Raw genomic sequence first — 24,213 nt, forward strand, 5'->3', positions numbered from 1 at the left:
ATTTGTACAGGGTTTCATGGAATACATGCACATGTGATAGTTTTCATGTATGTTTCGGGCCATACTTCGGGCACACTCCAAATGTTTCACAAATCCGCATTACCTCCATTCCTGAGGCACTCAGATTAGCAAGGTTCTACTGTAGCGCAATATTGGCAGATTCAGTCTTGTTTTCTGAATGCTGCAGAAATGCCTGAGCTGAATGACATATTTGAGATGTGATTGATTCCTGGGTAAACCTACTTAAAAAGGCAATACGCCAAATCTAATGTAAAGAGCCATGCAAAGAGTCCCCAGTGGGCCCCATTTAGCTGCTTTGACAGTGCTGTGTGGCGTGGCGTGGCTCTGTGTCGGGCGTGAGTCCCGTTGTGTTTGGACGAAGAGGCATTCCTCACATACCTGCTGGCTTTGAGCAGCTTTATGTGTGCATACTAACTCTGCCTCCAAACTGCGGCTGCTTCACAGAGCCCCCCCCCCCAATCCCGCCTCCCCCTTCTGCACCACCACCAGGGGCAAAGTAGGATAAGAAACTCCTCCAAAACCACCGGAGGTTTAAGGGCCCACTGCCAGGGACCCAGGCTTTTACTGGAAGAGGGGAAACCAAGACTCTGACTCAGGGGATAAGGTGACAGGGGACCAGGTCACTAGGAGAGGGGAGTTCCTGGGGCTCTGGGGGGGAACAGTGCGCCGCTGTGGTGTGTAGCCCACACTCCTCCTCCCTAAGGCCCGGGCTAAGAACACAACAGGCTGCTGTTTTAGAAAAGGGTCAGCAGCCTGGCTCGGCTCAGTTGGTCCCAGGCGGACACACCCAGGTCCTTCCCGGGAGGTTCAGGATAAAATGTTGGGTACTGTTAGTGTTTCATTAGCAGAAGCGCCATATAGAGCAAAGGAAAATAAGGAAGTAGTTACCAGAAAGTGTATGTGGTGATTTCTTTGATACTCAACAATTACAACTACAATCCCGGATTCCCCGAGGGTCTCCAAAAAAACCCCCAAAAAATCAATAAAACAAAAGTTATGTGATCACTTTTTGTTTGGAGTACCGGAGGCTGTAAAGGGAAATTGTGTCAGTGTGGCTGTATCCAGGGGAAAAACCAGAACCAGGAACACATGCTGTCATCAGAAGGGAAGATGTGAAATTGCATTTGTCTGACTTGACCATCAAAGGTTTGCCCCGAGGCGTCATTTCTCTCAGTCTGTAAATTTGTATACTTAATGTTATTTCTGGTGTCTATTCCCTTCTCTGTTGGCACTTTTGGCGCAGGTCCAGGTTTCCACACCTTCTGCGGTGTTGATAAGGAGGGAGGACTTGGAGAGAAAGCCAGTGTAAAATGTAACTATAAGAGCAGTCAAATAGTGACCGGTAGAAAAACAGTCTGGTTGTGTGGAACAGGACAGTAAAGTGCGCACACACACTCACACATACACACTGTTCTAGCGGTGACACACACACACCCTCCTAGTGGTCACACACACACACACACACACACACACACACACGCACGCACACACACACACACACACTAAACAAACAACCCTTCAGGAATAGTGAGTTGGCATGCTGTCGCAGCCCAGCAGCTGTGCCCTGTGAAATGTCACCCAGAGCCTCTGTGTTTTGATTGGAGGGCGTCCGCCTGCCTCCTTGACAGGAAGGCTTTTAGTGTCGCGTCACTGTCATGCTGTCTTTGCCCCAGAGCCACAGCACAGAAGGTGAGCCTGCAGTAGCCCTGTCCCGCTGTCCATCATTTCAGCCAGGCAGCCCCTACTCAGCCACTATCATCCCATGTTGCACCTTTAGCGGAGCCTTTTAGTGCGGTGGCGCCACCCAAGTGACTCACATCTCCATGTGGGCGTAATAATAAATGGCTTATACCTCTTTCAGCCATGTTCAGCGTGCTCATTACTCCCATGTGTGCGCTCAAAACACCAATTTAATCTTCTACAAAAGATACCCCTTCTTTTTCCATCAACATTTAGTGTGTGTGTGTTACGGCACATGCTCTAGCCGTACCACATTCTTAGGAGACTTAATAAGGGCAGGTACAATTGAAGTGTGGCCTTGTCCTCCATTAATGCCCATTTAATGGCGCTACATTATGAAAGGATTCCATGGTGGGCCAGTCACGGGCACAGAGCGGAGCAGCTCAGGCACAGGAGCCCAGAACATCCATGCCACTCTCTCTCTCTCTCTCTCTCGCTCTTTGATTCCTGTCTGATTAGTCATGTTCAGCATGCGAGTGTAAACTGGTTTGAGGCTCCCGAAAGAAAGTGGAGCAAACACTGTGTCTTGGTGCCCTTTAAGCCCAGTGGGGCTAATCTCACGTTTGAGATCCAGATTCTCAGCCTTGGAGCGTTCTGTACATTTGTTCCAGACAGGCTCAGCTCAGTCAGATGATCTCATTCAGAAGGACACACCTTCATACTTTCTCCTTAAGCCTTGTGCTAAAGTCATGTGTCTGGACTGCCCGGGATATGCTGTAGTGGCTGTTATCATGTTTATCTGTTTTGGAAGGACAGTTTGGGAATGCAAGACAAAACAGTGGAGTAGGACTGGAGTAGAGTAGTGTGTGTATGTGTGCACACGCATGCACATCTGGGTGACTGTATGGACAGTGTGAAGCATATTTTTGCAGAAGTTACATTGCCAACAGTGCATTACCCAGTGCCCATATGCACAGACCGCATTGCAAGTAGAGGCTTGCAACAACACTGTAACTTTGTTGTGACTATCATAACCAGTTGTTATGCGTCCCCAAATGATACTTCCCTTTTAGATCCTTCACATACTGCACCCACACAGTTTGAATATGCCTACGGCCTCTAGTGGCCACAGAGACCGAGCAGCATGTTATTTCTTTTTGCAAGTGTGTTTTTCCAAAGTTTCCATCAAAGCCAGAGCATCATCCGACATCAAAGAGGCAGATTGTGGGTTCCCTAGATTCCAGGGAAGCGCTGCGGCCAAGAACCCAGTGAAGCTCAACAGAACAGCGCTTGCTTGTCCTCCCCTCTTCCCTGGCCCTTGTTTGTTTGACTCATTTGCTCCCTGACAAGTATAAAGAGCCGGCCCCCTCGTTAGGCTAACGAAGGCCACAACAACTGTTGGATTTGGGTAGCACGCTCAGCTGGCTCTGAGTCATGAGAGGAGGGGTAGGGAGAGGCGGAGGGAAAGCTGAGAACACACCAGTAGAGATAGCGAGGGGGAGAGAGAGAGACAGAAGTTGAGCAGCGTCTTTGTGATGTTCCCAGAACATTGCTCAGTGACCCAGTCAGCCTCAGGAAAGTGGATGTTGTGTGCGACGTGCCGCTGAGACCCTCTCGTGGTTTGGTGGGGAGCTCATCAGCTGATTGGCTCCTTTGCTGGTCATGTGACTGAAGGACACCCATGAGCTGCTCCTCCAAGCGAGACCTTGTTGGTGGTCCAGGAAAGTGTGCATGGGAGAGAGTGAGAGAGGGGGGGAGGAACGGAGGTAGAGGGGGAAAGCATGCATGGATTTTGTGTAATACCAAACACAGTAGTCAGTGTAGTTGAAAGACTGATCTTTTTCCTTTTTTCATCTTTTGAATAATATTTAGCCTTGTCCATCTGGTGAACAGGCCTCCAACAATTCAGCCAACATTTCCCAGACCTGTATTAATAGCGATTTAGCTGCATGGATTCTTTCACTATCAGGTCTCAGTAAGGGAACTCGGTGTAGGTGTGCGCTGTGTTTTTGCTCTTCAAAGGAGCAGACCCACCTGATTAAAGCTGTCTCATGACGCTGCATTGCTGACTGTCTCAGGACTTCAGGACTTTGACTGGCTGCCAGCTCTACCGCTAGGCTCACCCAGGCTCCTACACATCCCCTCATTATTGCTGCCGTGGGCCACACATTCTTGTTGGAATACACACACACACACACACACACACACACACACAAACACACACTGCATACTGCAGTACTGTAGCAACAGCTCATTGATCCAATTTCCTAGTTGTTTCACCTACATTGCTGAGCCATTTACACATAACAAACATGTCTCAAGTGCATATAAAACAACTAAATCCAATTAAATGGATCCTAAAACCATTCTGCTTGTTATGTTGAAGCTTGTGGATAACTTATGTCGGTGAGTTACAGTAATAAAATTACTTTAATGAGTAACTAAGTTAAGCTAATACATTACTTTTAAAGTTTCAGTAGTGTTATTACATTAACTTTTTCAAAGAGTTATGGACATAATTAAACTTATAGTGTATCTACTGTTGTAGTGAAGTCCAAATTAAACCAGACAGCACCCACTATGAAAGTAATTGTAAACTTCTTTTGTTTATTTACATGATGATGTGCAAATTTCACACTGCACTGGCTGTTTCAGCACATGCCTTCCTTAGCATGCGTGTGTTTGGTTCAGACATACAAGGGTAGGGTCCAAGTTAAAGAGAGATTGCAGCTGTGATGTCACCCTGTTTAACATTTTCATGAAATATACTCATAATGTTTGACTTAACTGAGGAGAAAGCAAAACATCATGGTCAAATCTGTCCTCTGCACATAATTGATAGATGACTACCATCCCTCTTGGCAAAAGTAATTTAATAACTGATATGTCTAAGTAACTCAAAAAGAATAAATAATGCAGCTTATTCAACTCCAGAGAAAGTAAAATGTGTAAAGTACAGTTACATTTTAGGCGTTTTAGCTGACATTCTTATCCATAAGAATAAGCTTAAATTCCTAAATCACAAATTACAAGCAACCCAAAAATCAGGAGTGCAAAGGTCAGGGCCTTAGTGCCCTTACCATACCATAGTACCTTACAATATTCTTGTGACCAAGAACAATCATGAAACAGCAAAGTGCTAAGAAAAGAATGAGAGCCAAGTGAGAGATAAAATGGATTTATTTTAGAGAGCAAAGAGAGTGAGAAAAGTGTGTGTATCATTCAGTGGTGATGAAGGGTAACTCATTTGTTTGACTGAAAAGGTAATTTATAGCATGTATATATTTTTTTTTATAACTTCTTTACAAATAACTTCCCGAACTCTGGTGGTTAGACACTCAGACAGCAGCCGACTGTAGCAACAGCAGTGGAAGTTGGAGTGCCAGACAGAGTTGGGAGCGAAGCCCCAGAGGCAGGGTCCAGCAGCAGAGGGTGTCTCCCCAGGAAGCCAGGGCTCTGGCTGGGTGTCTGGCCGTCAGCGCGGACCCCCTGCTCTGGGTAATGGGAAGCAGTCTTCCTGCTAAATGTGGTGGAGAGAAGTAAATTGCCGGGGTGCAGCTGTCGGCAGGCAGGCTGGCTGGCATGGTGGGGGACCAGGAGGCCGAGGGAGGTGGCACCTCCGTCACTCGTCTCCTCTCACCGCAAGCCCGCTGCGTGCTTACTTTGCTGTGCAGAGTCCTCCTGCTCGCCACAACTGTGGTGCTCGGCAGCGCTCTCCGTCTCTGTCTGTTGCTCTCTCTCTCTCTCTCTCGCCCTCTCTCTCTCCCCATCTTGCTCTCTCTCCCTCTTTCCTCTTTGTCTCTGTCATTTCCTCGCTCTCTTCATCTCTGTCTCTTCCCCTCGTTCTCTTCCATTCTACTCCCACATTCTTCCTCTTCCTCTTGTCTGTATTAACTCCCCCCTTTCTTTTCTGCCTCTGCCGGCCCCCACCATCTCGCCCTCTCTCCTTCCTCCCCCACTTCCAGCGCACAGTCCCCACCCACCGCCTCACCACCCTATTGCTAGGATAATGACCCTGCTGACAACACAGACCCGCAGCGGAAGCTGCTTTGGACCAGCGAAAAGCTCCCCGTCTCCGACATCAATCACATCACTGGCACCTCTCTCCAGTTGGAAGAGAGGGAGAGCTAAAGGGAGTGGCGGAGAGTGTGGGCTGTTCAAGCTGGGATGCTCAGCTGTCGGCAGACTAAGACTTGACTGTATGCTGAGATCTGTGTCACATCCTCCACATCAGTCTATTCTGGAGCTTAGAACGCACTTGGCGAACTGTCCAGAGGCCTCGGCGTCATGATGGATCACAGAAAATGCTATCATAATTCTTGATAATTATCAGTCTTGATAATATTCAACAGCTGGAGTTTACCTGTCTCTGAAAAAAGCAGTTCCCTTTTATTTTATTCTTTGTTCGTGTGAGGGTGTTAGATCGTACATTGGTCATTGAGAGTTAATTGGCACTAATTTGCACTAAATAATGTGTGTTTATTTGTTTGCCATGCAGTAACCCAGTTAACTAATCCATGGACTGCTTGTTTACCCAGGGAGAGGGGGCAAATCTCAGCCCCAGTGAGGCAGGGGGGAACTTCCCACAGTGTCTCTATGGTAATCAGCAGGTGTCACTCGCCACAGAGAAGAAGTGAGGGCTTTCTTACGAGCGTGAGAAAGAGGGGCAGCCTCCATCACCCGCCCCCCCCACCCCCCACCCCCCACCCCCCCATCCCCCTGTCTTTTTTTCCTGTTGCGGTAGCAGCAGCAACCACAGTGACGGGGAGAGAGAGAGAGAGAGAGAGAGGGATGGGGGGAAGAGACAGACAGGGCTGCATTGGAGGCTGGGGCGGCCCTTCTCCGTGACCTGTTGATGCTGCTGCCAAAGCCCTGGCAGTGGAGTCCCCATCCAGCTGCATGGGGGAGAGAGAGAGAGAGAGAGAGAGAGAGAGAGAGAGAGGGGGCCAACAAAAGAGGATCGGAGAAGAGAGGGGGACAGCAGGAAGAAAAAAAATGAGAAGGGAAGAAAAAACGAAGGAGCCCAAACTCCTGGGCGGTTTAGGATGGCATGTGAGCCAGCCTGTTGTGTGCCTGCCTGGGACTGCCTTATATGGTCATGGGGAGAGGGGCAAATGGGGGTAGATGGGTGTCCGGGCAGCACGAGAAGCCCGGCTCAGAGCTCTCTGTCTCAAAGCAGGGGATGGTGGGGGGCGGAGTGTGGGGGGCGCCGGGGCTCAGCGGTGACCCCTCCATCAGGGAGCCCCCTCTCCTCTGGAGCGGGCGGCCCGCGCCTCATTGAGATGCAGGGCACAGGGTGGCAGGCCGCAGCTGCAGCCTACAGGCAGGGCCCGGCAGAAAAGGGCCGAAGGGATGGAGGGGGCGGCCGAGGAAAAACCAACAAAAGGCGCAGCCCCCTCCCCCCCTCCCTCCCTCGCTTTGGAGTTCTAATTCCCTAATCCTCAACCTCCGCCTACCCCCCCTTCTCATCCGATTCTCACCACTCAAACACACACACACAGAGTTCATGCAGTTGCCACTGGCTCCCTTCCTCTCATCCCCAAGCCATGAATGGCCAGACGGGGACAAAACCCAACAGCAGCCCCCCTCAGGAAGTCCAACCACTGGGTGTGGGCACTGAGAGAGGCTCATTTTGTCTGTCGCTCTCTTGGTTCCTCTCACTGTGTGTGCTTGTGCACGCATGTGTGTGTGTGTGTGTGTGGGTGTGTTGCATGATGCCAGATGACAGAAGTGAGCCTCTCTGTTTTTTAAGACTATATTTTGGGCATTTTGGCCTTTATTAGACAGTTCAAACTAGATAAAAACAGGAAAGAGAAGGGGATGACATGCGACAATAGTCAAGGCCGGATTCGAACCTAGGACGTCTCAGATACATGGCCTGCGCTTTGAGCCACTAGGACGCCTCAGCCTCTCTTTTTGGGGGGCTGCACCATGAATGTTGCATGATGCGTCTTATTAAAGAGCCAACAAGCCACGGCAGCTGGGACCTCCACATTCCTGTCGTTGTCACGTAGAGACGGACAGAGCAGGACGCTCCTCAGAAACAGCCACTAACCTCTGTCACTCTCGCTCTCCCTCCTCTGTCTAAAGCCTTCCGCATTTTTTTTTTCCTTTCTTTATCGACCCCTCAATGAGCCTGCCTGGCCGGTCCTTACTGTTAGGGCCTCTTAAGCCAAGTTGACTTGCAAATAGCTTCAGTGTCGAAAGGAAGCATTAATGTAAATTTTAATCCCCGCCGCCTCTTTCTCTCACAAATGGCCTCGGGAATCAGGGGCAAACGTTCAGAGTTGTAAGGTTGCACAGTGGAAGGCATTTACTGGTTTTCAATCGTTTCAGCATCTGGATTGGGACGATTCACTCTGGTTCATTGTTAAGAAATGTTAACCATTACTACTAATTTTTTTTTCTCTTTTCTTTTGTAAAGGATGAAGGTTTTCCTCTGTGCTCTGCTGTGCTACCTCGTCAGATCACAAACCATTATGGGTAGACTTAGATATACAGTGCTTGTGATTCATCAGAGTTCAAGCTCTGCAAACACACACACACACACACACACACACACACACACACACACACACACACACACACATGCATAAGCAAACAAGACAATCCCCCAACATGTACAGCTGTGGTCAAACCTGTTCTTCCCCCCCCCTCCCCCTCTAAGTGTTCCTGGTTGTGTGTGTTTGGGGTATGGAGGGCGTGGCAGTGGCATGCTGGAGCTGTCCACACACAGGGCCATACAGCAGTTGGCAAATAAAGATGAATTCTGTTGTGTTTGGCAGCGGTTCTTCGTTCATTATTTTCCACTTTGCCCAGCGTGCATCCCAGACCTCAGCAGCTGCTTGTCATGTAAAGACACTCTATCAGGGCCTGACAGCTCTTCGCATGGGCCCCCTCCATCCATACACACGCGTGCACCCGTACGCATGGCTCATACACACTTCGCTTGCGCTCACGCCGCCTGCATATGTGGTGAACATATGTAGTGATCTGTCTCACTACCACTCCGCTCAGCACAACTCCCTCTCACACTGCGTAGCTTTCTCATCCCCTCTAGTTCTCTCATCCCTCATCCGATGTCAAGTCACCCTCTTCCGATTCACGATTTACTCCCTCCGTCCTTCCCCCGTTTAGTTCTGAGTTCAGCCACATGTCTAGAGTCACACGTAAGACATTAGAACAGCTCCGGTTCTTCAGCCCCTCAGTGTATTTCTTCATGTCTGTGCATTTTAGGGATGTGCCTGTCTTGTCAGTCGCAGACAGACACGAGACAGTTTGCAGGTTTTATCTTATCTAGGTTGCGGCCTGGCTGTTTATTGGGCAGTTTCCTGTTTTGGAGAACACACTGACATCAAAAGGGTTTAGTTTACTGGAACGCTATGATGATGAGCTGACTTAAAAGCAGAAGGCTCTCCTGTGTTGCTATGAAGCCCATTGTCCTTTGTCAGCACATTGTCGTCTGTTTCTCACTGTATGCAGGATGTCGTTGGGGTCTAAAGTGTGAAGCACTGTAGTAAAGTCTTAAAAGGTATTTTATCAGACATTTGTGCTAATATTTAGTTAGTCAATTGATATGGCCATGGTTTAGTCTGCTGGCCTACATTACAGCTGCATAACATGCACTGTGCATAATTATATCGCTGTAGCAATATAATTCTGTGTCCGCATTTATTCTCATCCCCAGCTGTGTGTTAGATTTCTCACATGCAACAATATCCGCAACGCAAAAAGCACAGTTCAGGCACAGTCTTAGTTGTCAGTTTCACTTTCTAGCCATATTAATGCTTAAGGAAGGGGGCAGTGTGGAAAGTAGAACTGAATAAGAATAGAAGAAGGGGAAATAGGTGTAAATAGGAAACTGACATGGGTCATCTTTGTTTATGCCCTGCACAGCGCAGACTGGGGGGGAACGCTACACAGCGGTGTAGACACACACAGACAGACGGATGTGGCTGTTTCCACTGTTGCCATGTGACCAGGTTTGTGGTCGCAAATGAGGAAGTCAGGATGTCCTCAATCTAGAGAGACCATATACTAGTTGAGGATGTGTGTCCCCATAGCTCATCTGTTGGAATGAATGAATGTGGTCACTTGTCGGAGGCATTGATATCGAGTTTCTGAAGAATGGGCTTGTCTTTTGTCGCCTCTCATTTGATGTCAATCAGAGATACGTGTCAGTATACAAGATGGCAAAAGCCTCACGCAAACAATTTCGCTTTTCTAATTTCCACCAATGGGAATTGCCCTTTTTTCAATTCTAGCGGTTACAAAGTCACAGTAGCATGTTTCACTAATCTTAGGAGGGGTTTAGAGGTGGAGCCTGGGTGTCACATTCCATCATGAGCTTGTTTATTTCACTGAACTCGCCGCTCCGCGTGGCCTCCTCTCCCCGGTGACAACCATCAAAACTAGCCATAACGCTCTTGATATAGGAATTACACAACTCCAGTAGAGTGACAGTTGTTTAAATAGTGTAGTGACGGAGAACGACTAGTGGCCAACTGGCCTTTGTCTTCTCATTACAGCCATGTGACTGAGGCCACCTCTGTGTGGAAGAATGTCTAGCTGATGCAGGCCATGCACGGTTGCGTCACTGGAGACATGGTGGATGACAAGCCATGCCGCTTCTGGTCGGCGCTGTGCGTCAGCGGGGCTGGCAGGAAAGCTCTGACTCTTTGAAAGTGGATGTTGCTGTTATCTGCTGTACACAAATGCCTTACAGTGCCTACAAGGCAGTATACACACACAAATGTATTTACACACAAACACATACATGCATAGACAAAAACACCTGTCTCTGCCCATCAGTGTTATGTCATAAGGTCTTTATTCAGTCTGTCAGTGATTTGCTGCACTCACGTCATCAGTGTTAGCACACATAGATCACTCGAAGGTTCACATTATAGAACACTTTATTTAGGAAGTTCAAGTCTGAGTCACAACAGATTCTGTCTCTGGACTTCCTGCATCTTGTGCTAGATCAAAGAGTTTCCAATAATACCGTAACTTCTACCGAAACCAAAACTTCTGAACTGAACCTTTAGAGTTCACCAACAAGGCTTCTTGCTTGCCAGCGTGTAGGTTGAGCCTTCCTCTGATGTCATGGTGTTAGGATGATGCAGTGTCAGAGCCAAGGTAGGGGGCTCATTATGCTGCCTCTGCATTGTGCACATACTGTCCTCAGTGCGGGCTGGCATGGGCTATAGCTGGGGGATATGGGTCAGCCAAAACCTGACCACAGAACGAGGCACCAGCTGGGGCCGGGCTGAGGAGAACGGGGCTCGGTGTGGACTGGAGGGCGCTGGGAGTGAAGCTAAGGAGACATTTTGGCTGCACTGTGAAAGATTTAGGCAACGTTTACGCTGTATGGAGCAGGTTCTTGGTACAAGTCCCAGTTGAAACTTTTGTGACACACACTTTTAAATGGCGTCTATTTTGAGTTTTGAATGACTATTTTGATTGCCAGAGGTGGGGACTTGAGTCACATGACTTGGACGCGAGTCACATGACTTGAATTTAACTGATTATAGAAATCAAACTCATGCTCTTACCAAGTTTTTATCCTATTAAAACCATTTTGCATTGAAAAGCCCTGGATATTTTGTTTTCTTTATGATATTAAATTGATACTGGACCCTGGATTTGCTCTGACTTGACTTGATGTTCTACATTTAGACTTGAGACTTGACTTGAGACTTGTTGACTGACTAATTGGGACTCAAGCAAAGTTGAATTGGGCACATCTCTGTTGATTGCTCATTTCATGTTAGCCATGTCTGCGAGCGCCATTGTGCTGAAGTAAGGAAATGTGGTTCTCTTGAAGGCTTGTGATAAATCACACTAAGCATGTGGATCCTCTGGAGACTGCTGTGTGTGAGGGTGACTGATGTGGACGTTGATTCGTGAGCCTTGTAGTTTAAAATAGACAAACGACTCATCGCTGTAATTGCATTTCATCAAAACAAGCATGAGGGAAACCCACCAAACTTCCTTCCGTCGGTGTGTATTTCAATTAGGACAGCACATATGTGTGGCTTTGAAGGTAGGCAGTGAGAATGGCAGTCTGAAGGCTGACAAAGTCGAGCTCATTTCTAAATGAGCCGTGTTTGGTGTGAAAACACTTACTCCGCAGAACAGGCGATGACAAATCTCCTCCTGTGCCATGATGAAAAATGTAATAACATATTGGACATCTGCTGTGGATTGAAGTCTAAAGGATATTGTGCTCTGGGGCAGATGTTTTCTCTAGTGCTGTGATTGGTGCCTCCACCTTGCCAGTCGCAGTAAATCAGGTGTTTTTACACTCGGGTGTTTGTTTTGCGTTTAATGGCTTGGTGCCGTGCTGGAAGGTGATGTAGAGGCAGCCTCCTTGGAGCCCTTTAGTAGGCTGCATCCTGCCGTATGCGGTCAGGCTTGCCAGAATTTCTGCGGCGTCTAAAGTGGCTTTTTCCTTTCCTCCTCTCCTTTTATCTCGGCGTAGAAAAGCTATATGGAGGATGTTCTTTTGTTGAGTTTGCTGTCGTGAGCTCACGCCGTCTGTTTATCAAAAAATGGAGACAATGAAATGGGGAGGCTGAAAGGAAGTTGGTTCATACCTTTGAGGTGTCACAACAAGTGTCTGATCTTGAAAAGTGGCATTCAGTCAATGCTGTAAAACCTTGTTCTCGCCTTGAATGTTTTATAAGGAAGTATACTAAATAGACTACACATTAGTGAATGCTGTTCTGTCTGTACTGTGTCAGACAGATCTGTTATCAGTTTCGCTAGTCTGGAGCCTGTGGTCTGTGTGTGCGTGTGTGTGTGTGTGTGTGTGTGTCTGTACATGTTTGAAGGAGGGGAACAGGAGCCCATATTGATGGATCTCCTACCTCTCTAGTACACACACACACACACACACACACACACACACACTCTCTCTCTCTCTCACACACTGACACACACCACACTTCTGTGTCAGAGGAAATGGGGCAATTAAGGACAGCTTGCTACGACACTGCATGGGGTTAATATGCGGCTCCGTAATTAAAAATAAATTACACTTTTCCTGTATAAATATTCAAATCCCACTCCAATGTGTGCCGCTGCCTTGTTATGGTGCGTAAGCTCTTTTTTATTTTTTTATTTTTCCGTCTGCGGAACATCTGGCGCAGCGTTTCCTGAAGCATCACCGGAATAAATTGAGTTTTGTCTGCCTATGAGAGATTCATTTGTGTTTTTCTGGTGTGTCTAAGTGAATGGGATGGACATGCATGGTTTAAGGTTACGGGTGTTGTCTAGAAAATGGGAATTGTGAAGAGTTTTGTTACAAAACCACATCGACTGTTTGAAAAACACGATGCCTAGTCTTACAAAATGACTGACAGCAAAGAAATGAAAAAAGAAAAGAAATGTGGTACTGTTTAAAGGATAGCTGGTAATTTAAGGCCGTAGTTTATAAAATGATAAACAACATTTTATAGACTACATCATCTGTATTTTATAGTTATAGACTATTAACCTTGAGGTGATGTTTTTTTGCCCAAAATGGATATATAACTTTTAGGAATAGAACTCTTTATTCCTTCCCTGGTAACGTTCCTCCATCACGGAGCTTTACTAGACAAGGAAATGGTAGAAAGAAAGGAAGGATTTCAGACACTTTGAATGCAGTCTGAGAGTCTGCAGTGGGAGTGACTGCTGGAAAGGGGACAGACGGGGCAGGGGAAAGGGTCCTGACTCCTACTAAAACCACCATTTGTCCTGCAGCTGACCTACACTAAAAGAAAGAGGGTGACAAGATGGTCATTTTAGGGAGCACTAGTGAACAGCATAGCAATTAGATTGCAGGAAATGGGTCGCACCTCTGGGAATTAGGAGAGAACCTTGAGAAAGGAGAACGGCGTTCGTCATTAATCATCAAACCACAGTATAAACGAAATTGTCGTGCGCTGGTCAGCATTTCGAGAATAAAACCACATGTGAAAGCATATGAAGTCGTTTTTCAATTAATATGCATGTGAATTTTCTGTGAGCAAACACATCTCTGTTGCTTTATCTCGAGTTGTTTTATTTTATATTCAATAATCATTTTCGATATCTCTCATATCAGGAGAATACATCAAGACCTGGAGGCCAAGGTACTTTCTCCTGAAGAGTGATGGTACATTCATTGGCTACAAGGAGCGACCGCAAGATGTGGACCAGCTGGAAACCCCCTTAAATAACTTCTCTGTAGCACGTGAGTATCTGCTCCTAGTAGAAACCACTACATTTTTTCCTCTCTTGTTTTTGGCAACCGTGTTTTACACTTATTTTGTTTGCTTCTTTTGTGTTTTATGCTTGTATTGTTGTACCAAATATGCTTGTTTTTGAGCTCATATGTACCTCCCCTCTCTACCTGCCATTAAAACATCAAAGTAAGTAATTAATAACAGGCAAAACCAGCTTATGAAAGCATGCCAATAGGCCTATGAGAAGAAAATATGAGAGTCGGTGTGTCTTTTCGTACGATGTAACCCTCTACCCCTGATCAGTATATGTCACACCAATGATAATGAATAGAAACATTAGTGAATTGGCTGTAGCATCGTCTCAGCCCCGTCAGTGTGAGGTCCAGTCTTCTTTCGACAGGGGCACCGCTCCAAGGCGAGGCAGGCTAAGCCACTTACCGTGCATTCAAGATGTTGTGATTTCCGAGTCTGGCTCCTGACATAATATATTGCACGTCACCCCCCTCGCGCTCTCTCTCTCTGTGTATCTTTCCCAACTCTCTCTATTGTACTGTGAAATAAAGCAACAACAACCCAAAAAAATGCCCAGCCGCAGCCCAGCTCGCTCCATCTTCACATCAGAGAAAGTTGCTGGGATAAGCTGTGCAGATGACTGAACACAGCAATTAGACAGCATACTGTTTGTTTAACAAAATGTTTCCTCCCCGACACTCTTGAGTTATCGTGGCTATTAGCCGCCTGATTTCAATTATTTATCCAGGCTCTGCTCTGAGGCTCTGTCTCCATCAGCGGTGGCTTTGAGTTTGTCACCACTGCGACCCCACCGCAGTGCACATGGTGCGTGGCTGCTGACGGGGCTGCTGCAGCTGGATTACATAGACGCCCCGATGGAGCCATGTTGGATCTCAGTGGTGGTCCACTCCCCTGTCCTCCATCCATCAGACGGAGGCCATTTTGTGTCACAGTCTGACGTATTTGCTGACATGTTTCATTTGGGAACAGATGTTAACGCGAAGGAGATGCAGATGGAAAACTGCTTTCCAAATTCAGTTGTAACACTGTGGTGAATAATTGTTTTGCAAACTGCTTATAAGGCAATTTATTTGCTGCAAAAGTGTGAGAATTTGAAGAAAACTGTGAGTCAAAGGAAAATGTTGCGATGATCTGACAAATTCTGTGATTAGATTGAGTAAAATTTCAATTTCAGTTATTTTTAAAAATGTGATCTCAGTCATTTTTAAAGGATTGTTAAGTTATTTACAATAAAAGTTGTGGAGTATTTTGCAAAAACAATTGCAGAATTATAAATTGAAAATCATGAATCCCACACCAGTGTAATTTATTCAGAGGAATTCTGGTGTTTGTTAAATACTGTACAGATTTCATATTATTTACCAAAAGCCATATTAAAGAACGTTATGCTTTGAAGGAGCGACGAGTCAAGGATCAGAGCTTTCTCCCTCCTCCAAAGTGCACCTGTTCAGCTCCAAAGTGGCCGGCAGTGGCTCCAGCAGTGTCTGTTAGGGTGGCGATAAAGATAAATGGCTATAACTGTGGGTCTGTCTCTCCCCTCTTCCTCCCCTCCCCTCCACACTGGCCCTTCTCTCCTCTCCGTCCCCCTCCCTCCCCGGCTGTGGTCAGAGTGCCAGCTGATGAAGACGGAACGACCCAAGCCCAACACATTTATCATCCGCTGCCTGCAGTGGACCACTGTCATCGAGCGCACCTTCCACGTGGAGACCCCCGAGGAGAGGCAAGAGAGAAGCACGCACCTCTCAGCTCATACAGCAGTAATGCAGTACATGTGCTTACATAAACACCAATCATTTAGATACAAAAGCCTCGCTGTCATTGCTAGAAAGCAGTGGAGAGCTCTGTTTGCACACACACACACACATGCACAACAAATCGTTGTTACACACTCGCACAAGGTCCACTGGTCCACTGGCTATTGGCAGGACCCGCACTTGAAATTGCCTTCCTGTTGATAAGAAGACAATTACGTGATTGGGCTGCTGGGATTGCATCATGGTAAATGGGCTGATGTAATCTTTTTGCTGCCTGTGCCTCCCTCAGGGAAGAATGGACCAAAGCCATCCAGGCGGTGGCTGTCGGCCTGCAGAAACAAGAGGAGGAGATGATGGACTCCTCTCCAGACCCCATGGACATGGAGGTCTACCTGACCAAACCCCGACACAAAGTGGTACGGCCCACATGCACTCTGCTGTGTATCCTCTGCTCTCCTTTGAAGCCATCTGCCTCCCTTCCTCACTCATAATCACGTTTATTTATTTATATAGCCCTTGTCTCAAAGGACTTATCAACAATCAATCACAAAACAAAATTATGCAATATGTTATGCAACAAAATAAACACAAAATAGCATGTTGGAAAGACATGACGGGCCAACCCACCTTACCTAGCCGTAGACCCTCAGAGAAGACAGGAAAAACTCCCGAGAAAAACCGTCGGTGGAAGAAGCCTTTGGCGAGCAACACAATAAAATGGACAATGACAATGAGATAAGAAAACAAATAAGACAAAGAGAAACATATTGAGGCACAAAGATGGGACATTGGCCAGCTAGGGCAGCGCCCGCCTCCACTGCCAGGTAGAATCACTACGTGGAACAGGTGTCTGAAAGAGAGGAAGGACAAACAGATAGCCAAACACAAACACACAGGCAGCTGTAGTAAGATCGACCCACGCACACAAACACACTCATACAGAGAGCAGAAAGAAAATGAGTGTAATGATGCAGCAACCAAGAGGCGCCGGCGGCCCTAAACTGGGTTCCCAACAGCCATTTCCTATGTTAATTCTGTCAAAACTAAGGTAAGAGAAGAGACTGTGTCAGGGCCAGTGGCAGTGACAATACCTATTATCACTCACTTAAACTCCTCCACCTTTACTCCTCCTCACCCTAATTGCACCCTAGGCTTCCTTCTTGACCACTGCTTCACCCTACCTCACTCATCCACCCAGCCTCATTTCCCTTCGCTCCACCTCGCTTCACCTCTCTCCAGCTCCCCGCCGCTTTCTCCACATCAGCCGTGGGTGGCTTAGCACCAGATAGCATGTCCACGGGGGTTTCACCACCCCCACATGTGTGATCCCAAGTCATGACACAAAGGTCCAAGGCCACCGGATTGGATGTCCCCCACGCAACCGTTTCCAACATTCTCCCCAGCACCGGGGTCAGAGGTTAACTGAGACACGGCCACATATAGGCCGAACCATTAGAGGAGTGGAAATTGCGTGGTGGGTGAAATAGCGCCTTAAATGCTTCTGTGTTGTTGTCGGTGGGATTGTGTGTCCTGGCTAGTTAGAGCATGAGTTTGTTAATGCCTCCGTTTGTAACCGGACGCCACTTTCTCCCCTCCGGCTCTCTAGACTATGCACGACTTTGAATACCTCAAACTCCTGGGAAAAGGCACTTTTGGCAAAGTCATCCTGGTAAAGGAGAAGGCCACAGGACGCTACTACGCCATGAAGATCCTGAAGAAGGAGGTGATCGTAGCAAAAGTGAGTGTTTGCCAGTGAGCAAGTAATGGAAGGACAACACACTGGGGGAGGGCGGCGGAGCAATGACTGATACCTAAATGGTTAGCCATTGTGGGAGTTGCACAAACACTCTTTGTGGTCTCTTTCAGGATGAAGTGGCGCACACACTCACAGAGAACAGAGTCCTCCAGAATTCCAAGCATCCGTTCTTGACAGTAAGGAGCCCCTCCATATACCTAAAGCAAACCTTCCTTTAACTCACAAAGATGCTCAGGAGCCTCTCCAATCCAGCTCAGCAGCATCCATTCAGAATATCGGGGTATTTTTACCAGGAATTTTTTGGAGAGCTATACTTAACAATGGCTGCAGTAGAACTGGGCCTCTAATGACAACACTGGACCTCTTTTTATCAGTTAACCCTTTTCTCTAAAAGTCTGAGGTGGATTGCATTGAACAGATCCTCCAAAATGTCAGGTCTAAGTGGTGGGTGGAGGCAACACATAGTGTGATGTGCTCAGTGCAGTGAATGGGACCAGCAGTTGTCACACAACAGTTGTTGGAAAGCCTCAACACATTGGATACATTGTGCTACAGTTTTCCTCATTCTCTGCTCGTCAGACATTTGTGTTTGAAAATATAGCCAGAGAAGCGAAAGCTACAACTTATCATCGTGACATGGTTCATGCTATCATCAGTTGGTTAAAGAACCACTTCCTTTTGACTTACCACCCTAGTTCCACTTTAAGCTTTCTTGTTCTCCATCTGCAGGGCCTGAAATACTCCTTCCAGACACATGACCGCTTGTGCTTTGTCATGGAGTACGCAAACGGCGGCGAGGTAAACCATCTTTACCATCAATGAATCTCCACATGTAGGTTCCAGTGAAGCAAGTGACGGAATAATTTCTAACTTTCTTTTTAATCTGTTTTACTATCCCTCTTTTCCCCGGACTACCCAACTCCCTCGTCATCTCTCTTCCCTCTCAATGTCCCCTATTTCCCTACAGCTTTTCTTCCATCTGTCAAGGGACCGCGTATTCTCGGAGGATCGGGCACGGTTCTACGGGGCAGAGATAGTGTCGGCGCTGGACTACCTGCATGCTGAGAGGAACGTGGTCTATCGGGATCTAAAGGTGGGTGGGGGAACTCGTTCTCCCTTTCTCTCCGCCTCTGCTCAGTGTTTTCCTTTCTTTTTCCTCTCATCCTCTTCCTCCTTGCTTTCTGCCTCTCTCCCCTCTCTCTCTCTCTCTCTCTCTCTCTCTCTCTCTCTCTCTCTCTCCCCCCTTCTCTTCATTTCTCCCCTGGCAGGATATAAATAGTGTTTGCCTCCATCCAGAGCAGTGGCAGCAGCCAGGGCTTATTGATCTGCCTCCCCCAGATCAGACTCCAGACCTCACTGCAGCTGGAGGGAGGCACGGTCCATACGCTTACTGCAGCTAGACAGAAATAACCACCATCTCCCTTTGAACAGATAGCCACCACCTCCCGTTTTAGCACGCATGCAGCGGTGTCGGTTGCCGATGTTTGTATGCTGTATGATTGACTTCATGTATGCAGATAGCGCAGCAGTAATAAACACTGATGGCGATTGGCAAGAGAGAGAGGAAATTGTCGGCATCACCCAAAGCATGGAAGCTCAAAGGTTTCAGCTCCTCCTTTTTTAAATATTTGAATAAAAAAATGTATACTCTGAGGATGAGATCGGAGGTATCAGAGATAGGTAGCTGCTGACTGATATGGCAGGTTTGTGTTTCAGAGGACTGGGAGGGGATGGTGGTGTTGCATTGGGCATCTGTAGCCCTACTACTTCCAGCTGATGAAACTATACCAGCCAGGTCAGCACAGCACAGCACAGCACAGCGCAGCTCCCCATCTCCCTCCCTCGCTCCCTCCCTCCCTACCTCCCTCTCCCTCTCTCCCCCTCTCCCCTTGGGTTTATGAGGCAGGCTCTCAGCCTGCTAGGGTTCTCCTGAAAATGCCAGGGTAGCAGGATTGGAGGATGTGCTGACTCTGGCCGGGCGCTGCTGGCCACGTGTGAGCTACAGCTGCCAGGTGACTTTTACTGAGAGGGAAAGAGGGAGAGAGAGAAACAGAGAGAGAGGGAGGACACACTGATATTAAAAGGCCACACAACCTCAAGTCATGACACTGTGTGATACACAGGCTTTTGGCCTTGTCGCTTCACTTAGCCTGTCCTTTTTATCGCTGTCCATACAGATGCCTGTATCTTTGTACATGTCAGTTAACATTCCCACCATCATCCAGAATCATTTTCTCACCCACTCCCTCAGTCAGTCAGTCAGTCATTTTAGGCTGATGCTGAAGTCTGTCTTCTCTCTTTTTCCCCCTCAGCTGGAAAACCTCATGCTGGACAAAGATGGACACATAAAGATCACAGACTTCGGTCTGTGCAAGGAGGGGATCAAAGATGGTGCCACCATGAAGACTTTCTGCGGGACGCCAGAGTACCTGGCACCTGAGGTAACCCCAACACTGATTCACTCTACCTGAAATAATGACTTTTTTCTAGACTTTCTTCTAGCATACATAGTTACCAAATGCTTTTTACTAAAAATCATCAAAAAGAAAATGAGATCCTTTTGATTGAATAGATACAGAATAAATAATTATAAAATCATATGGAGCTCAGTAAAGAATACAAGTCCCTATCAGTCATGATGACATGAGTTGAATGCCAGTGAACATGCAGTGTGTTGTTGGACACTGGCAGATGAGAGGCATGTGGAAGAATGGGCAGCTGTTCCAAAATGCCTGTCTAATCTTCAGCTGAAGTCTGTGAGTTAATGAGTGTGCCGTGTGCCCAGGGCAGGGCAGCCTGCTCTCATATTTGCCGGCTGGGGAGGGGTGTGGCGACTCCCCATTGCGTGCAGGTATGACAAGTGTTGGAGTGGGCTGTGTAACCTGATATGGTATTGTGAGCGTGGGCGGTGCGTGTGTGTGTGTGTGTGTGTGTGTGTGTGTGTAAGTATACGAGTGTTTGCGCTAGCCCCTTGTCTCTTGCCGTAAGAATGTTTTCCGGGAGAAGGGTGTCCATGTTGACACAGTTGCCGGATCGTTGTTTTTAGCCTCCATTTGGAATTTGCTGGTTGGGATGGGGATTGGGGGGGCGAGGAGGTGTTGGCAGTGCCTCAGGAAACGTGAGCTTCCGCCCCTGGAGAAAAGACCACATTGGCTACAGCTGTTCTGTGGCACCGGGGGAGCCACAGCCCCGCTGCTGCCCGGGATGCCTTCCCTGACCTGGGCAGAGCCTGGGGGCCTCATGGGCACGCTATCCCACAGTCCTTCAGGCCGCCGCACAGGAACACTTTTCTCATCTGTTAGACCAATCCTCCTTCAGCGGACTTCTCTGATCCCTTGCCTGCACCTAGCCATCAGCACCAGACCATCAAGGCAATGGCCTGAGCTGGCCTACTGTGTGAATATGAAATTTCTCCCTCACACCTGGACTAGCATAAGACACAAAATGACTCCATTTGTTACGTACAACATAAAATCTATCTATACTTTTTATAAACATTTTTCTTAAAGTGCCTAATCCTAAAGGCTCTTCAGAAGCCCCCACCTGTCCATCCCTACCTCTCTCTGGTTTTGTTCTCTCCTGCACAGTAGTAGCGCAGTCTGTGATGGCTCCGGCCTCAGCAGCAGAGCACAGGAGACATCAGGGGGCGTTACCATGGCAACAGGGTCGCTGGCGAGCGTCTCTATGGAGCGCGGGCCAGGCAGTGTTACAGGTTGTTCTGCAGTAAACAATGACCTTGTTGTGTGTGCTGCACAGGAATGCTGTAACGTCTGGGAATATTCCACCCAGAGCAGGAGAGAGAGAAAGAGAAAAAAGAGGGAGAGGGAGGAGAGAGACCCGCTCTGCAAACCCTGATCGTTTTTTCTCTAGAGTAAGGAGAGCGGGGGAAATTCACTTTGTCACTGTTATTAAGTAGTTTAAAGAAGAAAATGAGTATTGGCTGAGGGAATTGGCTTTTAGGGAATATCTAAAAAGAAAAATGCGGACTGGTTTAATCCAGTCGCTGAAACTGATCTTGACTCTACAAGCTTGTAAGATTAATGGCTGTCAGTGCGGAACTTTGTAAGAAAAAAGTTCAGTACCAAGTAGAGCTCCAGAGCAGCAGCAAGTGTTTGTGTCTTTTATCCTCTCTCTCCTCCCTCCCTCCTCCCATGTCTCTGCTCCTTTGGGGCAGTGTAACAGTATTAGTTTGGGGCCGGGGCCCAAGCAGGCAGGCAGGCAGGCAGTCCTGGTTACGTATATGAGGGATGAGCTTGGCTCCTGCGCTCCTGGCAGCTTCACAGCTGTGGCGCTCTTCTACATATATGGGGCAGCTGCGGGCCCAGCTGTCGCGCGGTGTGAATCACACGACAGCAGCGCTGGAAATAGAGACGGCCCAGTAATCCTAGCACCACGCCGGCTTCACGTTACTCCCCCTGCCCTCCCGGTCCTCCTCCTCGACGCTCGCCACTCACCACAGCGCCAGGCGGTGTGCCCACTGACACATGCGCAGCTGCGTGCGTGCACGTACACACACACACACACACGCACACACAGCAGTTTTGTTCCTTTTACGGACACATCCGTCCATCTGTTTTCCAGGACCATCTCACCCGGCCTGTGCACTGTGGTGTCCGTATCTAATTCTATTAATCCGCCCATGTCTTTTTACCTATGATTCTATTCTTAGGCCTGAATCGCCTGGCATCACGCTGCTTGAGGTTTAAAAGAACAGACTGTTCTCCTTGTCTTGATTTCACCTTCAACATCCGCCTGGCGAAGTAGAATCCAGTACATGTCCCCAGAGACCTTGGAACAACTCTGCTCAGCAGCGCATTAGTCATGCAACAGGTTGCTCTGTTCAGTAAGCACAATGCTGAAGGAGTTTGACTCATTAAGAACTGTCGAGAAAAGTCATCTTATAGAAAAAAGAATAAGAATTGTGTTTGCCTCGCTATGGCCGTGGTTTTTTTCATTGTGTGGGCTGTGTGTAAGATGCTTGTCTGTGTTGGCTGCCACACATATGCTTACTGAGGCTAGCCTCACCTCTGCTGCTTGTTGATCTGTGTGTGTGTGTGTGTGTGTGTGTGTACACGTACCATGGCCCGCTGGTGATTAAATATGCAGGGCTCCAGGGGAAACTCTATCCTTGCTCCTAATGTGAGATGTGAGTCAGTGTTGGCTGGGGCTCCTCGACAGCCAGACCAGGGGGAGAGCTGGTGAACTTGATGGAGAGGTGGGTGGGGGGGGGGGGGGGGGCGGCCGGCCAGTAGCCTTGGGGTTTTGTATATACAGCCTAAAGAGCTGCTGTCTTCACAGCCTTCTAACATCCAAACACAACCGACACTGACAGCTAAACCTGTAATGATTGAACCGTGCAGCTACAAAACCAAAATAACTGAATTGTGCACTTTTGCTTCAGCTCATTACATCTTAGAATATGCTGTCAGGTAGGATTTTGTGTCTGTTTTTTCTCTCTTTATTTTATAACAACAGCAAAGTGGCACCCCTCCCAAGACGTTAAAATAGCACATAAGCATCCCAGCAGCTGCATTAGATAAACAACCCTAAGCTAAGCTAAGCTAAGACTTTTTAATCTTCTCCTCTGCCCCCCTCACCCATCCCACCCATCCCCTAGGTGCTAGAAGACAACGACTATGGCCGTGCGGTGGACTGGTGGGGTCTGGGGGTGGTGATGTACGAGATGATGTGCGGCCGGCTGCCCTTCTACAACCAGGACCACGAGAAGCTGTTTGAGCTCATCCTCATGGAAGACATCCGCTTCCCGCGGACACTAGGACCTGAGGGACGCTCCCTGCTCTCCGGCCTGCTCAAGAAGGACCCCAAGCAGAGGTGAGGTGCCTCCGCTGCATCATTCCTAATATAGGTGTATTATCATCTTTGTATTCTGTGTGATAAATGCCCTTTTTCTTGTGAAATAATGAATATTTGCAGCCTCTAGGTTTCTTCATATGATGAAATAGCCTGAGAAGTGGAAATAAAAAATGTTATTTGGTCTCAAAGTTCTCCATCCTGTGCTTCGTTTTCCGGGGGTCATGAGCGGAAAAGTTTGAGATAAGAGTAATAAGAATAGCATTCATGAAACTTTCTTGTAAAAGAAGCTGATTGATTCATTCATTCATCCTGTTTTAACTCTTTGTTGTTGTGTACTTGTCTTCCAGGTTAGGTGGAGGACCTGACGATGCCAAGGAAATCATGCAGCACAAGTTCTTCGCAGGGATTGAATGGCAAGACGTTTATGAGAAGAAGGTCAGAATCTGTAATGTTCACATTCACCAAGCTCATACAGCTTAGCATTCCCCCGGGGATCAATAACGTTGCGTCATTTGGAGCGCCACCATGTAGAGACGATGTAGAAAGTCACCAGGGCGACAACTGTTTCCCCTGTGATTGACGGCCCTGATGTGCTGAAACGCTCATGCCTCTTCTCCTCCCCAACAGCTGGTCCCGCCTTTTAAGCCCCAGGTTACCTCGGAGACGGACACACGGTATTTTGATGAGGAGTTCACAGCACAGACCATCACTATCACGCCACCCGGACAAGGTAACACAGACACACACATAACACACTCACTTACCCATACACACATCCGATACATCTGACAGAACACAAAGCTGCTTCACTACTTCACACCATCAAACTGTTCCTCCTCACAGCTTGGAGCTTCATGGCATTGTGTTTGAGTGTGACAGGAAGGCTGATGTGGACAGGAGTCCCAAGTGGATCTGTTGTCTAACCTCTGAGAGGAGATGAGTT

The 24,213-nt window shown here is 47.7% G+C and overlaps 1 protein-coding gene across 2 annotated transcripts in view; it reads left to right on the forward strand.

Moving 5' to 3' along the window:
* Nucleotides 1-24,213, forward strand: part of akt1 (v-akt murine thymoma viral oncogene homolog 1) — a 31,521-nt gene that overhangs the window by 4,704 nt on the left and 2,604 nt on the right. For both annotated transcript variants that reach the window (XM_078289390.1, XM_071899322.2), the window contains exons 3-13: nucleotides 13,793-13,921; nucleotides 15,555-15,666; nucleotides 15,990-16,116; nucleotides 17,307-17,438; nucleotides 17,567-17,632; nucleotides 18,186-18,254; nucleotides 18,424-18,549; nucleotides 19,769-19,897; nucleotides 23,074-23,288; nucleotides 23,618-23,705; nucleotides 23,898-24,000. In XM_078289390.1, coding sequence (XP_078145516.1) covers nucleotides 13,793-13,921; nucleotides 15,555-15,666; nucleotides 15,990-16,116; nucleotides 17,307-17,438; nucleotides 17,567-17,632; nucleotides 18,186-18,254; nucleotides 18,424-18,549; nucleotides 19,769-19,897; nucleotides 23,074-23,288; nucleotides 23,618-23,705; nucleotides 23,898-24,000 — 1,296 coding nt within the window. The remainder of the gene's footprint in view (nucleotides 1-13,792; nucleotides 13,922-15,554; nucleotides 15,667-15,989; nucleotides 16,117-17,306; nucleotides 17,439-17,566; nucleotides 17,633-18,185; nucleotides 18,255-18,423; nucleotides 18,550-19,768; nucleotides 19,898-23,073; nucleotides 23,289-23,617; nucleotides 23,706-23,897; nucleotides 24,001-24,213) is intronic.

The sequence above is a fragment of the Centroberyx gerrardi genome, chromosome 17 (genome assembly GCF_048128805.1).
Source record: "Centroberyx gerrardi isolate f3 chromosome 17, fCenGer3.hap1.cur.20231027, whole genome shotgun sequence".
In the NCBI taxonomy this organism is placed as follows: domain Eukaryota; kingdom Metazoa; phylum Chordata; class Actinopteri; order Beryciformes; family Berycidae; genus Centroberyx; species Centroberyx gerrardi.